Source organism: Nannobrachium achirus (assembly GCF_963921795.1).
Source record: "Nannobrachium achirus genome assembly, chromosome: 1".
Lineage (NCBI taxonomy): Eukaryota > Metazoa > Chordata > Actinopteri > Myctophiformes > Myctophidae > Nannobrachium > Nannobrachium achirus.
Genome location: NC_137810.1, coordinates 58184480 through 58199699, shown reverse-complemented (window position 1 = coordinate 58199699; position 15220 = coordinate 58184480). Strand labels below are relative to the sequence as shown.

The window sequence follows — 15220 nt, the reverse complement described above, 5'->3', positions numbered from 1 at the left end:
GAAAAATCGGTTTTGGCAGGTCAGACCTTCATAAATGGTAAATGGTGCATTTATATAGCGCTTTTTATCCAAAGCGCTTTACAGAGATTGTGCATTACATTCACCCATTCACGCACACATTCATACACCGGTGGCGGAGGAAACCATGCAAGGCGTCTTGCCCAAGAGTCTTGCCCAAGGACCCTTCGACATTAACTCAGGGGGAGCCCAGATTCGAACTGGGAACCCTTCGTGCTCTAATAACGGTTTCTCTACCCCTGAGCTATGCCGCCCCACTCATAAAACCGGTGGATCAGTATCGGCCAAGAATTTTGCAGTCGGTCCATCTCTACATCCAATCAACACATAAATGTGTACATCAAGTTTCTCAGAAGCGCATGAATTCGATGGATGAGAAAGATATTGCTATTCATTAATTTGTTTGTAGGTGTCTGTGCTACATTATTATTTGCCATGTGTTTGATAGGCGGTGGGTGTGTGTGTTTTATGAATTGGTCCTCCCAGAAACATTACTCTAGTCTAGCTATCATTGCATTCGTTCCAAAACAGCATCCGATGTAGTTATTATTTAGATCATGGGTCTTCAACAGGGAGTCCAGGACCCCTAGGGGGTCCTCAGAGTTACTACAGGGGGTCCTCCAAATCGTTGGGTCTTTTTTTCTCTTTCTCTATCCTGAGAACTTTAGCCAAAAATAGCAGGTCTACAAACTCACAATGCCTTGTGCTGTGAGGCGTTGTGAGCTTGTAGATCAGCTATTTTCGAGAGGTTTTGTAGAGGAGAAAAAGAGCAGTACAGAGTGAAAGGCCAGTATTGACGGTTCAAGTGGTTAAATATCTGAAAACACAAATTGACATGAATCCAAAATGCAATGATGATTGTGCTATTAAACAATGAAACTACATGGAATCTACTGTATGAAAAAAGGTTGTGGGGGTCCCTGCTTCATCTCTCTCTCATCTAAAGGGTCCTTGGCCTGAAAACGTTGAAGACCCCCTGATTTAGATACAAGCTTGTTAATACCACTCATTGGTTTCATATTTACAAAACCCACAGACATAACAGTACTTAACCACTTTCAGTTTCAAACTGTAAAGAAAAGTGGGTGAAGAAAGCTATTCTCAGTAGGGGGGTAATATAAGAATTATAGGACAAGATCAAATAAACACTTTGATGGGAGCAGAAAGCGTGTGGAAACTATGGAGAATGCATGCACGACTCGGGGGTGGTTGAGAAATCCCAAGGCAGAGAAAGACATGCTCCTCTTTGCTCTACAACACAGTCTTAGCCGGTTTTATCTGAAAACCAACATCACCCCATGATTAGTGGTTCACAGTACCAGGGACGTGCTGGGCCCCTGATTCAGCCCGGGAAAAAGAGTTGGAGAGGCCCTCATTGCGCGCTATAGAGAGAGAGATCTCTCTATAGCGCTGCTGCTACTCAAAGATTTGCCATTTCAAATCACGACAAGTGCGTTATATTTCATCGTTGTCGGGTGGAAACCTTGCATGTCCAAAACCGTTTGTTTTGTATTTATCATTTTAAAAATGATTTAAACTAGTGAAAACAGCCGATCTACAAGCACACAACGCCTCGCGGTGTAGATCTGCTGTTTTCACTACTTTTGTGCGACCGCCTTTTATGATGAAGCAGGGCTTTGCTTTGCGAAGATATCTACAAATTTGAAACTTGGAGATACAAGGTTTCTGCCCGACAGTGACGATTTACTTTGTTGGCCGCCCAGACCCCAAAATGGAACGAAGGCCGACATTTTATTTATTTATTTTTCCTAATGGCCGGCCTGGACCGTCCGGGAATGAACCTGCCATTTCGGGAGTTGTCCCGGTTTTCCCAATGGCCAGCACGTCCCTGCACAGTACCCTCGTCCTCAGCAGGGGTAGGGTGGGGGGATAAATGGCCTAAAATTAAAAACTTTGGAAAATGATTTCGCCCATTTCAGTGATGGTGCATTGGGTCATTTGGGAGATATTTTGTATTGGGAGTTGGTACCTAGGATGAAATAAACCCCCCACCCCACCCAAAAAACTAAATCGGACATGTTTTTTTCCCACTTTTCACCCCAATTTTCATTAAAAAAATAAAATAAATCTTAAGAGAGGACTTTGGTTCACCTGGTAGATGTTGCAAAGTTATAATGTAATAAAGTACATTTACATAATGCATTATGGCTCCTGGTTGACTGCAAGTGTAGCCCCCATAGTTAGTAAAGTCGAGATCCAGCGCAAAAAACAGCCCTGCCAATTGGCTCAGCCATATAGGCAGTGGCACGCAGGGCTGTGCAGAGGTCACTGAGTGGTCAGGTGTTCAAACCATACAGATGGGCCCTTCTGTGGGTGCGCAGCACGTGTCGATTTTGGGGGTGGTCTTTTTGTGGGGTCCCTCGTGCCATTTCACACCAGAAATGTACAGTAGCTAGCATATATATAACTTAGAATCAAAAGGTTTTTAGCATCCAAAAGTGCACTTTGAGGCAAAAGTGCAGGTGCCCAAGCAACCCCACCCCACTCTGCATGTGCCTGTGATATCCTTGCATGAGGGACACAAGGGACATGGAGGGACATTGTATGCAGCGGTCTGCAGCGTGAGGATGCGCTTCACAATTCGGGGGGGCCGGGAGGGGTGATTGTAACCCCCGTAGTTAGTACAGCCAAGACCCGGCACACAACAGCCCTGCCAATCTGACTCAGCCCTATTGGCACGACAGGTTGTGCATCGGTATGGCGAGTGGGAGCCTCAGGTTCACATGGAACCCTGTGAACATTTGCTATACCAAGATCTGCACCCGCGGCTTTTGTGTTACCAGGGCTGCCCTCCTACTCATCGCGTACTCATCATAGTGTCATTTCGTGGCCAACGGCGGCTGGGTATGGGTCCATCGCTCCAGCGCCATCCATTTTCAGGGCTAGTTGATTCGGCACACACTCCTTAGCGGATTCCAACTTCCATGGCCACAGTCCTGCACGGTCCTGCTGTTTATATCAACCAACACCTTTAATGGGGTCTGATGAGCGATTAGTTAAAGAGTTTGATTCATATTTTGCCCCTATACTCAGGTCGGACGACCGAGTTGCACGTCAGGACTCCACCAAAGTTTCCTCTGGCTTTGCCCAGCCAGCCATAGTTCACCATCTTTCAGGTCCCATCGTGTGGAGCACGCACAATCCCACCTGGGGCAGCCTGGGCCATCCTTCACTTTAATTGCGCCACAGGCTTTCGACTTTCGAGTGAGCCCTACGACTCACACCCGAGTTAGACTCCTTGGTCCGTGTTTCAAGACAGGTCTGGTGGGTAGCCAAAAATTTCGCCAACCCCTCACGCCCGCTGTACGAGGGCCAGTCCCTGCCCGGGCAGCGCAACGTGGTCAGGACGCACTGGGGGCAGGAGGGCGGGAGGAGAACCCAGTCCAGCGCGCCATGGCCGACCATCTGAGGATGCCCACCGTTGTGTGGTATGGCGGGGCACCCATAGACACCAGAGTCTCACCCAGTACTCTCAGTAGCCCTCAAGGACTCAAGGTGTCGGCTGCGGTCTCATGAGAATCGCCGGGTGCCCCAGTCATTGGGGATTCTTGCAGGCTTGGCCGTCCTCACAGGAGGCCAAGGAAGCTACTGCAGGGACATCCACGTGAGGAAGTCCAACAGAGCACGGGTAAAACGGCGAGACTCAGACCCAGTGGGGAAGGCGGGCGCGCCCAGTGCGATGTACGTGTTGACGTGTTCGGCATACGTGGACTGCGTATGCGTGGAAAAGCCAGAAAACTCAATTATTTCGTGTTATCTTTCATTTTAAAGTGGGATGAGGGATTATTTTCAAGGTACAGTGTTACTTTGAGGTTTAACAGTTCTTCTATTTATTGTGTTTATTAATTCCCAAATGAGTTTTAAAGTATTTATTCAACAGTATATAGGCAAACATTAAGAATAGCTTATGCATACCAGGCGGAATTGGCACAAAATGCCCCTTTTTGGGTAATTTTTAGATTTTCAAGGGGTGGGGGGTTATTTTCAAGATACAGAGTTACTTTTGGTGTCAAAAGTCTTGTATTGATAGTGTTAATCATGTCCCAAATGGGTGTGTTCAAATTTTGAACTTGATGATTATCCCCCCACCCTAGCAGGGGATAAAACACCAGCATGTTGACTGTGTCAGCTCCCATGGGGTGTTCACAGCAATCTAATTCCACTCTCGCTTGTTTACTTTCATTATTCTTTTCCTCCTCCTTCATTATCTTTTGTGCAGTGGCTTCCCGTTGGACAACCTGAAGGCACTCCAGAACAAGCAAGAGTGTACAATTAGAATATAGATAGACTATGCAGGGATGTGTTGTGTCCGCGACCACGTATTTCCCGGTGAACCTAAGCGCAACGGTGGGGGCTTGGGAGTGTGGGGAACACGCACCACTGACTATTGCTGAAGATGGAGAGGTTATATAGCTTAGCCTTTATGTATTGAGGGTAGGCTTAGAAGCCTTTTCAGAAGTTAATTTAATGTTTTCCATTTAATGTTTTCCTTTATCCTCATCTAATCTTGCGCTAATGCACGCAACTGTTTTTGCCATGTTTTACGGCCGTGTAGGCTTTTCAGAAATTAATTTAATGTTTTCCTTTATCGTCATCTTCCGCTAATGCACGCAACTGTTTTCGCCAGGTTTTAAGGTCTTATTTTAGTTGTTTCTCATAAGCTCGTAACCCTCCTTGCCCATCGGCCCCCACCTTTGCGCACAGGTTCACCGGGAAATACGCGGTCGCGTTGTGTCCAGGTTAGCTCAACTGAGTAAACGTGTGACCACAAAAACCACCACGATCTGTTCACCTTCATGCCTTGCTTCTCTTTTTGAAAGCAACGAAATGAGGAAAAACATGGGTTGTGGGGGAGCAGTAAAGAAGTGCATTAACATTTGTTTTGTTCCTGAAGGATCTGCAAGTGTGAGAGATACCATTTAATCCATTTAGGTCTAGAATTATTTAATGCTTTAACTATTGAAAAATAGTGCTGCACTGCGAGCTTGTAGATCTGCTATTTTTTTAAAACTGATTTTTTTTTTGCAAGTCTTTGAATATACATTTGTAACTCAAATATTTGCTTCTGGGTAGTCCCTGGAACAACATATTTTGAGATGGTTGTCCGTGGTCAAATACATGTCATTTTGGGGGTCCTTGACATGAAAAAGTTTGAGAACCACTGATTTAGAAGAAGGATTTAGAAGACATTTATAGAATCGCGTCAAAAATATTCAAAGACTTGCACAAATGTTCGCGATTTTTCAAAAATAGCAGCAAAATAACAAGCTCGCAGCGTGGCACTCGGTGCCGCACTGTGAGCTTGTATATCTGCTATTTTTTAATAGTTAAAGCATAAAATAATGGTTAAAGTGGTTCAAATCCAAAATGGATTAATATAATTCTCAAATTATGCTGCACTATGTACTCTGAGAGTCTAATTTGAAAACTGTCTCCATCTGCCTTCACATGCCTGCTTTATCAGATGCTGCAGAATCTCAGTGTGGATAATCAGCTTTAAAATATTTTCACGGGAGAAAGGAATCGTGCACACTATCTTCTTCAGCTGCAAATGAAAAAATATTTACTGGGAAGAGGGACGACAGCGTTTCATTACTAGGATCTTCATCGAGATAAGCTGACGAAGGTCTTTGTACTATATAACGTTCCTCTTCCCCAACATTTTTTTTGAGTTGCAAGGGAAGAAAATTGTGTACGGGAGCAGTGTTGTTTTTGACAGCAAATTTTGATTTAGTTTTAGTCATAGTCTTTTGAATAAAATCTCATTTAGTTTTAGTCATAATTTAGTCTCCTGAAAAGTTTTAGTTTTAGTCATATTTTAGTCAACTAAATATCATGAGATTTTAGTTGACTAAATCTACAGTTGATTTAGTCAACTAAAATCTATTTTGGCAGGCCTTGATGGCATCGTAATGACTGATTTCACACTTGGTTGCATGCTGAAAATAGCCGATCTACAAGCTCACAACGCGTCGCGCTGCGACGCGTTGTGAGCTTGTAGATCGGCTATTTTCAGCAAGCAACACCTGAGAGCAACCAAACATAAAATGACTTTATCCTCCACTAGTCCCTCCCTAACGTTTTAGTCTAGTTTTTATTTTGTTGACGAAATTGTAAATATATTTAGTCTTAGTTTTAGTCATCACAGCTTAGTTTTTGTTTCGTTTTTATTTAGTTTTCGTCAGTGAAAAAAACACAGTCGGCACACATTTTTTGTCATAGTTTTAGTCAACAAAATCATCACTGTACGGGAGACCTTCAGACTTCTCTTCTCTGACAAACCTGCCAATTTGTAGGTGTGCAAAGGTGCTGCTCTTCCACTTGGATATTTAAACATTTTAAATCGAAAGAAAAAAGTCTAACTCCAGCTATTTAAAAATGTGTTTATTAAATGATGTGTTACATCAGGGGTCTTCAACGTTTGACAGCACAATCATCAGTGTATTTTGGATTCATGTCAATTTGTGTTATTTGTGTCAGATATGTAACCACTTGAACCGTCAATACTTCATAAACTCTTTTGCCAAACCTCCAAACCTCTTTGCCAAAAATAGCCTATCTACAAGCTCACAACAGCTTGTAGATCGGCTATTTTTGGCTAAAGTTCTCAGAATATGGACGTTAGGGTTCAAGTGGGTAATACTGTATAAAAAAGGAGAAAAAGGTTTCTATCACACAAAGATTTGAAGGACCCCCTGTAGTAACTCTGAGGACCCCCTAGTGGTCACGCGTTATTTGGAAACGCACATGAGTTCTGGGCAAACCCCGCCCATGGAAGCTTTTGATTGGCTGAACTGGAGCTAGGGAGCGCTCCTTTTTGTTCGCTTGGACCGTGCGGAGGTGCGACCACCTAAACCTAACCCTAACCCTAACTCTAACCCTAACCTTAACCTCAGTAAAACTATGCCTAAACCTAACCCTAACCTTAACCTCAGTAAAACTATGCCTAACTCTAACCCTAAACCTAACCTCACTGAAACTAACGCTGGTGAGTAACTAAGCTGCCGACGAGAGTGAAAACAAACGGCTCCGCCCAGAACTCATCAGGCGTCCCGGACTCCCTGTTGAAGACGCCTGTGTTACATGTAGAACTTTCATTTTCCAGACACAACCATACTCTGTGACAATGTTAGAATTCTTAAAGTGTGTGTGTGCGTGTGTGTGCGTGTGTGTGTGTGCGTGCGTGCGTGCGTGTGTGTGTTTTCTGTCTGTGTCCTCTCGGTGCTAGGGACAAGGACGCTCTGTGGCAGAAGTCGGACGCGCTGGAGTTTGAGCAGAAGCTGCGTGCAGAGGAGCGCTGGTGGCTGGTAGACAAGGAGGCCACTCACTGCCTGGGCTGCCAGGGCCAGTTCACCTGGTGGCTCCGCAGACACCACTGCAGGTGGGTCCACGCTGGCCCCTGGGTCAAGCAGTGTTGTTTTTGACAGCAAATTTTGCTTTAGTTTTAGTCATAGTCTTTTGACTAAAATGTAATTTAGTTGTAGTCATAATTTAGTCACCTGAAAAGTTTTAGTTTTAGTCTAGTTTTAGTAGTCGACTAAATGTCATAAGATTTTAGGCGACTAAATCTACAGTTGATTTAGTCAACTGAAATGTATTTTGGCAGGCCTTGATGGTATCGTAATGACTGACGTAATTTACACTTGGTTGTGTGCTGAAAATAGCCGATCGCGACGCGTTGTGAGCTTGTAGATCGGCTATTTTCAGCACGCAATACCTGAGAGCAAGCAAACATAAAATTACTCTCTTCTCCACTAGTCCCTCCCTTAACATTTTAGTCTAGTTTTTATTTTGTTGACGAAATTGTCAACACATTTAGTCTTAGTTTTAGTCATCACAGCTTAGTTTTTATTTAGTTTTTATTTAGTTGTCGTCAGTGAAACAAACGCGGTCGACAAACTTTTTCATCATAGTTTTAGTCGACGAAATCAACACTGGGGTCAAGACCCCTTTTCCACTGACATGGCCAACAGGACAACAGTGGTTCTCAAACATTTTCGTGTCAAGGAGGACCCCCAAATTAAATTCATACGTTTGGCCACGAACCCCCATCTGAAAATATTTGGTGCCAGGGAGGCCTACACAAGATTTGTAACCCTAACCCTTTTTTCAAATGTACAGTATATATTAGCGTTGTCGCCTCCCAGCTAGAAGGTCCTGGGTTCGATTCCCGCTGTGGGCGCTGGGGGTGTGTTCCCTCCTCCGCGTCATCAGCGCCCACACCCTAGGTGGGGTTGGCGATAGGGCCTTTCTGCGTGGGGTTTGCATGTTCTCCCTGTGTCTCCTAGGGTAGATAGATACCCTCACAAAAACATGCAGTAATCCTGGTCTCTATAATGCCTCCCCCTTGCCAGCCGGGGAGCCTGATGGAGAGGAATGGAACTGGTTGGAATAACGTGTTCCTTCCACGCGCTACATCCAAACCGGGGAAATCCCCACTGTCAGGTGAAAAGAAGCAACTTGGACTCCTCATGCACTGAAGGAAGCATGAGGTCAGTCCGTTGTCTCCCCAGGCACGGCAGAGGGAGAGCAGAGCCCAGGATTACATAGGCAATTGGCACTGAGTGTAAATGGGTTACAAAATTGTGGGATAAAAAAAAAAAAAAAAAAAAAATGAAGAACAGTACATGAACAGTCAAACACAAGAAAATGTAGTACAGTCAACACCCTACCTTAAAGGAACACCCCAAAAAAGCCCTTAGCGGTCTTGGTAATCAAATTAATCGCAATAGCAGTAAAAACGTTTGATGCTATATTAACACATTTGACTGAGGAACCCCCTCGAGGACCCCTGGGGTCCCTAGAACCATTACAGTAGAGCAGTGGTTCCCAAACCTTTTAGCTCAAGACCCCAAATATGAATTTGATGCCTCCCTGGGACCCAAAACTAGTGTAAAAATAGCAGACCTACAAGCTCACAACTTGTTGTCGTTGGATCGGTGGGAGATGTATGTCATGGTGCATTTTATGGTGCATTTATATAGCGCTTTTATCCAAAGCGCTTTACATAGATTGTGCATTACATTCACCCATTCACACACACATTCATACACCGGTGGCGGTGGAAACCATGCAAGGCACCAACCTACTCACCGGGAGCAACTAGGTGTTCAGAGTCTTGCCCAAGGACTCTTCGACATTAACTCAGGGGGAGCCCGGATTCGAACTGGGAACCCTTCGGGAACCCTTGGTGCTCTAATAACGGTTTCTCTACCCCTGAGCTATGCCGCCATGTCATGTTTGTTCAACACGTTCTCCTCTTCCAGGCTGTGTGGGCGTATCTTCTGCTACTACTGCAGTAACAACTTTGTGATGACCAAGCAGAGCGGGAAGAAGGAGCGCTGCTGTAGGGAGTGCTACACCCAGCACAGTGCCGTGGTGGAGAGGTTCACAGCGGCTGAGCTGAGTCCCGGAGACACCCAGCCACCTCCGCCACCCGGAGCTGAGCCAGGCTCACCTCCTGAACCAGCGCCGTATAAACCCACTCCAAGGGTAACAGGTCAGAAGATTATAAAAAGTAGAGAAATACGCACATCTCGTAACCCATTTAGGCCTAGAATTATTGAATGCTTTTAGGCAGTGAAAAATAGCAGATATACAAGCTCACAGCGCGGCACCGAGTGCCGCGCTGCGAGCTTGTAGATCTGCTATTTTTGAAAAACTCGTGAAAATTTGTGCAAATCTTTGAATATATTGTATTTTCAAAGCGAACGTTTGTAACTCAAATTTTGCTTCTGGGTGGTCCCTGGAACGAAATATTTTGAGATGGGGGTCCGTGGTCAAATACATATCATTTTGGGGGTCCTTCACATGAAAAGGTTTGAGAACCACTAGCCTCGGAAACCCAGACTTTTATTTTGGCGATAGGAAGAAAAAAGAGAACCACTGACATAGTAGTCTCTCAAGAACAGACTAACTGAGCTCCAGTTAAGTGAAAAGGACCTTTTCTTTGATGATAGCTAGCCAGATTGCTGACACAGAAACATAGGTTTTTCAAAAAATCTTAGAAGGATTCAAAAGACACTTATAGAATTGGGTCAAAATTCTAATTTTCTTGATTTTTCAAAAATAGCAGATTTACAAGCTCACACGCTGTGAGCTTGTATATCTGCTATTTTTCAATAGTTAAAGCATAAAATAAAGATACACATAATGTGTACCCGTTCTAAATGGGTTAAATAAGGTTCTGGGTAGAAAATAGCACATAGTCGAAAACACACTCTGCTCCAAATGAGTGAATTTATGTTTCGAGCACTAGCTCTTCATCTGGTCTGCGTGTCACTCCCCATCTCTCTCCCCGTTTCCTGCCAGTCTACTGTCCTAGCAACAAAGGCATAAATGCCCAAAAACATATCTTAAAAATAAATTGAAGGTTGGAGAAAATCGCCACAATTTACCCGGTAAGCGCAAAGTAATAGCAGGCATTTTCTCACGCAGGCTCCCGACTTTCTTTCAAAGGCAGTTACAGTAAAGAGGTCTTTTGTGTTTGCCAGTAACTCGTTAGCAGAACTGAAAAGACTAGCCTCAATATGTTACGGAACAAGGAGAGGAACTACTGCTGCTGCAGAAGGCTCACTCAATTCAATTCAATTCAAAGGAGCTTTATTGGCATGAGAAAACATACGTTTACATTGCCAAAGCAAGTGTTACAAGTAAAATAAAAACAGTTGAAAATGGGGAACATATGTACAGTTGGAGGGGGTACAGCATTGTGTAAACAGAGCTATGTCACTCGATAGACGGAAGTGGAAGCTGGTGACATTTTATGTTTCTGCATGCCACCTGTGGCTGCTTTACCGATACCGTTCAGTTAGGAGAAGTGAATCCTGGGGGGCCTTTTCCCCCCAATGGCAGTATTTTGATAACGGCAACTTTGGCAAGCTGTTGAACTTGAGTTTTTTTCCTTTTTTTAAGGCAAACAAACTGTGCTCCTCATAATGTTGAAGCTAATCACTGTCAAACGTTTCGTTTTGATTGCGTTGGTCAGTTAACATGCACGCTCCTCCATTCCCCACAGTGTCGGACCCCAGCAGCAAATCTGACGATGGAGTCTTCGACATAATCACAGAGGAGGAGGTGAATGGCGTCTATGACAGCGACACCATGTCCCAAACCACAGGCGGCTCCCTGGAAGGAGAGGTGGACAGGAGGCCTCCCGGAGCGTTAGACATGTGAGTGGGTGACGTTTTAGATCAGGGTTCCCCAATTAGTTTTCCCCAAGGGCCGAATTATGTCCAGGGTACCAAGCCGAGGGCCACAACATTGCAGGGGGTGACGGTGGTGTTCCTGCTACTCCAGCGACAGTTCAGATATCGTCGTTGTCGGGTGAAAATCTTGTATGTCCAAAACCATTTGTTTTGCATTTATCATTTTAAAAATGATTTAAACTAGTGAAAACAGCCGATCTACAAGCACACAACGCCTCGCGATGCGAGGCGTTGTGTGCTTGTAGATCGGCTGTTTTCACTACTTTTGTGCAACGGCCTTGTATGATGAAGCAGGGCTTTACTTTACGAAAAAACATACAAATTTGGAGATACGTGGTTTCCACCCGACAACGACGATATACTAGTGTTGTTGCTGCTCTTATACCACCATTATTACTGGGGTTGGTGGGGGCCGGACAGTAGCCCCCCTCGGGCCGCAAATGGCCCGCGGGCCGCCTATTGGGGAACCCTGTTTTAGATGCTCAGTGCCTGTGAGGAACCGCCTCAATGGTGAAAGATGTACGCTTGAAATACTCTTGTCCCGTTATTCCTTCACGCAACGCCAACAAAAACACGTTTTGATTATCGTGACAACCCCCCCCCCCCCCCCCCCCACACACACACACACAGACAAACACTTCAATCACAAACTTACTATGAAGTTTGTGATGACTTCACACACTCACGCACGCACGCACACACACTCTGTTGTGCGCATCTGTTTAATTTGTTTGCCCTACACTGCTGCTTGACTGACTGCAAATGTAGTCATGATTAAATGAGTGAGAGACACAGCGTGACTCCTAGCAAATCAATGCACACTGAGGTGACATTTATATTCATTGGGAAACAGCGTCATCCTTTGAGCTTGTTATACAGCTCAAATGTGTACATTTTGATATATTTGACATACTTAATGATGTCGCCACGAGTTCTTGTTGTGTTGCGCTGGTGGTGAAAAATCCACACGCATAATCCCAATGCCTTCTGCTTAGTGATCCTATCTCAGACAAGCCAAAGGTTCCTGGCTCCCTGTCTATGAGACGGAGGGCCCTATTATGAACGTCTTAATTAACGCCAGGTCTTATTACTTAAATTAAGACGTGGAGGCGTTACCAATTATGGCCAATTTGCTATTATGTGTGCGGTAATCTGCGGACTGCCATTCCCTTTAAAGATCAGCGCAAGACGCAGCCATATTGAAAGGAGAAATGTCCACGTGCATGCATAATCATATATGGTCCGCAATCCCAATGCTTGCAAGCTGTAGCCTTTGACTGCATTTGAATAAAACCATATTTGATACACTCTAAGTTGGCTCCCACATGTCACTGATCATAGAGAATGTATTGACAATCACAATATATTCATTTAAGTGCTGCTGCACAGTGTTATGCAAGACCTCCAATCATTGTATTTAAATAGACTAACATCTTAACGGTAAACACAAGGAATTGAAACTCACGTCTGCTGATTACAAGACAATTAGAATCACAGACATTCGCTGAGAATTATGAGCCTTCCCGGCATTTCCAGGTCATACCGGGAGGAAGAGAATGCACTAGGGCATTCACGAATAGTGATTTTTAGAATTTGAATTATTCAACCTCATAGTATTCGAATAGTCGAATATTCGACAGGACTGGACAAACTGTCAAATATTAAGTTAGCAAGAGGCGAACATTGTGAAAATAGCCGATCTACATGCTCACAACGCCTCGCAACGCCTCGCAACGCCTCGCGTTGCGAGGCGTTGTGAGCATGTAGATCTGCTATTTTCACAATTTTTATCTGCGGACCCGAGTCACATTAAATGTAATACCTACAATTCCAGGTGCTTGTCAGGGTGGGGGTCCCCAGTTCAAATACCGGTATGTTTATTTTGGGGGTCACGGCCTAAAAAGGTATAAGAAGCCCTGGTATAGAGCATTTACAAATCCACCAGGGGCATTGCCAACTCATTTTTATGACTTCCTATCTAGCCAAGCTTTATAAACTATGTATTTTTTAAAGAGAAAACAATAAAAAGATAAAAATAAGCAAATATTCGACTTCGGTGAACAACGTCGAATAGTGACTTTGACATTTGAATATTTGGTGAATGCCCTAGAATGCACACACACACACACACACACACACACACACACTTCATTTTGTTTTCATTCTAAGCTGTGGAAAAACAGCTGTAAAGACCTTTATTTTTATTTCATTTCATTTGATTCATGAAGGAACAAGCCTTTGAAATGCCACCTAGAGTGGCACACCAGTCTCTCAGATTGGATAGATTGAAACTTTTTCTTACCTCCCCTTTTCCACTGTAAATATATTTTATTTATTTTCTTTTTTATTATTATGTTTTATCATGAAACTGTACCTTTTCCTATATGCAACCTTCTAATAAAGTCTTCAATCAATGAATCAAACTGGTTGAGTAGGGCTTTCTGTCCATGCGTGAGTTATGTGGCCATTACCGGATGACGTTCGGTTTTTGCTTTATATTGTTTGATCGGGAGACAATACAATTATGGCTGATACAGCAAATGGAAGTAGGCTTCCCGAGGGATATTACGAAATTTTGATTTTAAAAATCGGTTCAGAATTGACTGAGATATGGCTCAGAACTTAATGTCGAGTGTAGATGGGTTTTTCAGAAAACCTAGGTCAGGTTTAAAAGGCGTTTGTAGAATCGACCTCAGGTGTTAATAATATATCACAACAACATGTCTTTTTTGACCCATCAATCATCAGAGGCACGGGAGACTTGACCCCAGATGACCCGGAGGAGCATGTGCTGACCGTGCAAGATTCGGAGATCAACCTTCTCAAGTCCGGAGAAGTCACGTAAGTCTGTTAACTGTGTGTCCTCCAACAAGGGGTAGTCTGTAGCTGAGTCTTGAGTCACTCCATGTTGTCTGCCATTCTGTCCTTATTTTGCCCTATAGCAGGGTTCCCCAATAGGCGGCCCGCGGGCCATTTGCGGCCCGGGGGGCTACTGTCTGGCCCACACAACCCCAGTAATAATGGTGGTATAAGAGCAGCAACAACACTAGTATATCGTCGTTGTCGGGTGGAAATCTCGTATCTCCAAATGTGTACGTCCTTTCGCAAATCATACAAGGCCGTCGCACAAAAGTAGCGAAAACAGCAGGTTGTGTGCTTGTAGATCGGCTGTTTTCACTAGTTTAAATCATTTTTAATATGATAAATTCAAAACGAACGGTTTTGGACATACAAGATTTTCACCTGACAACGACGAAAACTGTCGCTGGAGTACAACACCACCGTCGCCCCCTGCAATGTTGTGGCCCTCGGCTTGGTACCCTAGACATAATTCGGCCTTGGGATAAACTAATTGGGGAACCCTGCCCTATAGCGTTAACTTCTACGGTCTCAGGGATATTGTTTAAGCACTCCTTGGTCCTTGCTTATAGTGGTCGCTTGTCATGCTCGTGGGCTTGGTACTGAATGAAGCACATTGGACCTGTGCACTTATTGTATTTCACTCTCAGTGAGTGTCAACTAAGTGTCTAAACACACACTGGCATCACTACAGTATTATGGGCAAATGTTATGCATTTAAAAAAAAGTTCAGTTGTATTTATAGTACTAAACGTCGGAAATAGCAATCTACAATCTCACAGTGCTTTGCTATTTGTAATTGTACAGTGGTTAATATCGTCGTTGTCGGGTGGAAACCTTGTATGTCCAAAACCGTTTGTTTTGTATTTATCATTTTAAAAACGATTTAAACGAGTGAAAACAGCCGATCTACAAGCACACAACGCCTCGCACCGCGAGGCGTTGTGTGCTTGTAGATCTGCTGTTTTCACTACTTTTGTGCGACGGCCTTGCATGACGAATGAGTGCTTTACTTTGCGAAAGAACGTGCAAATTTGAAACTTGGAGATACGAGGTTTCCACTTCGACAACGACGATATGCTAATCTGATTCACGCTGGATGCACCAAAGCCATC

General features: G+C 44.1%; 1 protein-coding gene across 2 annotated transcripts in view; it reads left to right on the top strand.

The window, feature by feature from the left end:
• fyco1a (FYVE and coiled-coil domain autophagy adaptor 1a) overlaps positions 1–15220 on the top strand; it is a 50678-nt gene that overhangs the window by 24779 nt on the left and 10679 nt on the right. For both annotated transcript variants that reach the window (XM_080724325.1, XM_080724326.1), the window contains exons 13-16: positions 7268–7420; positions 9306–9538; positions 11057–11210; positions 13995–14087. In XM_080724325.1, coding sequence (XP_080580451.1) covers positions 7268–7420; positions 9306–9538; positions 11057–11210; positions 13995–14087 — 633 coding nt within the window. The remainder of the gene's footprint in view (positions 1–7267; positions 7421–9305; positions 9539–11056; positions 11211–13994; positions 14088–15220) is intronic.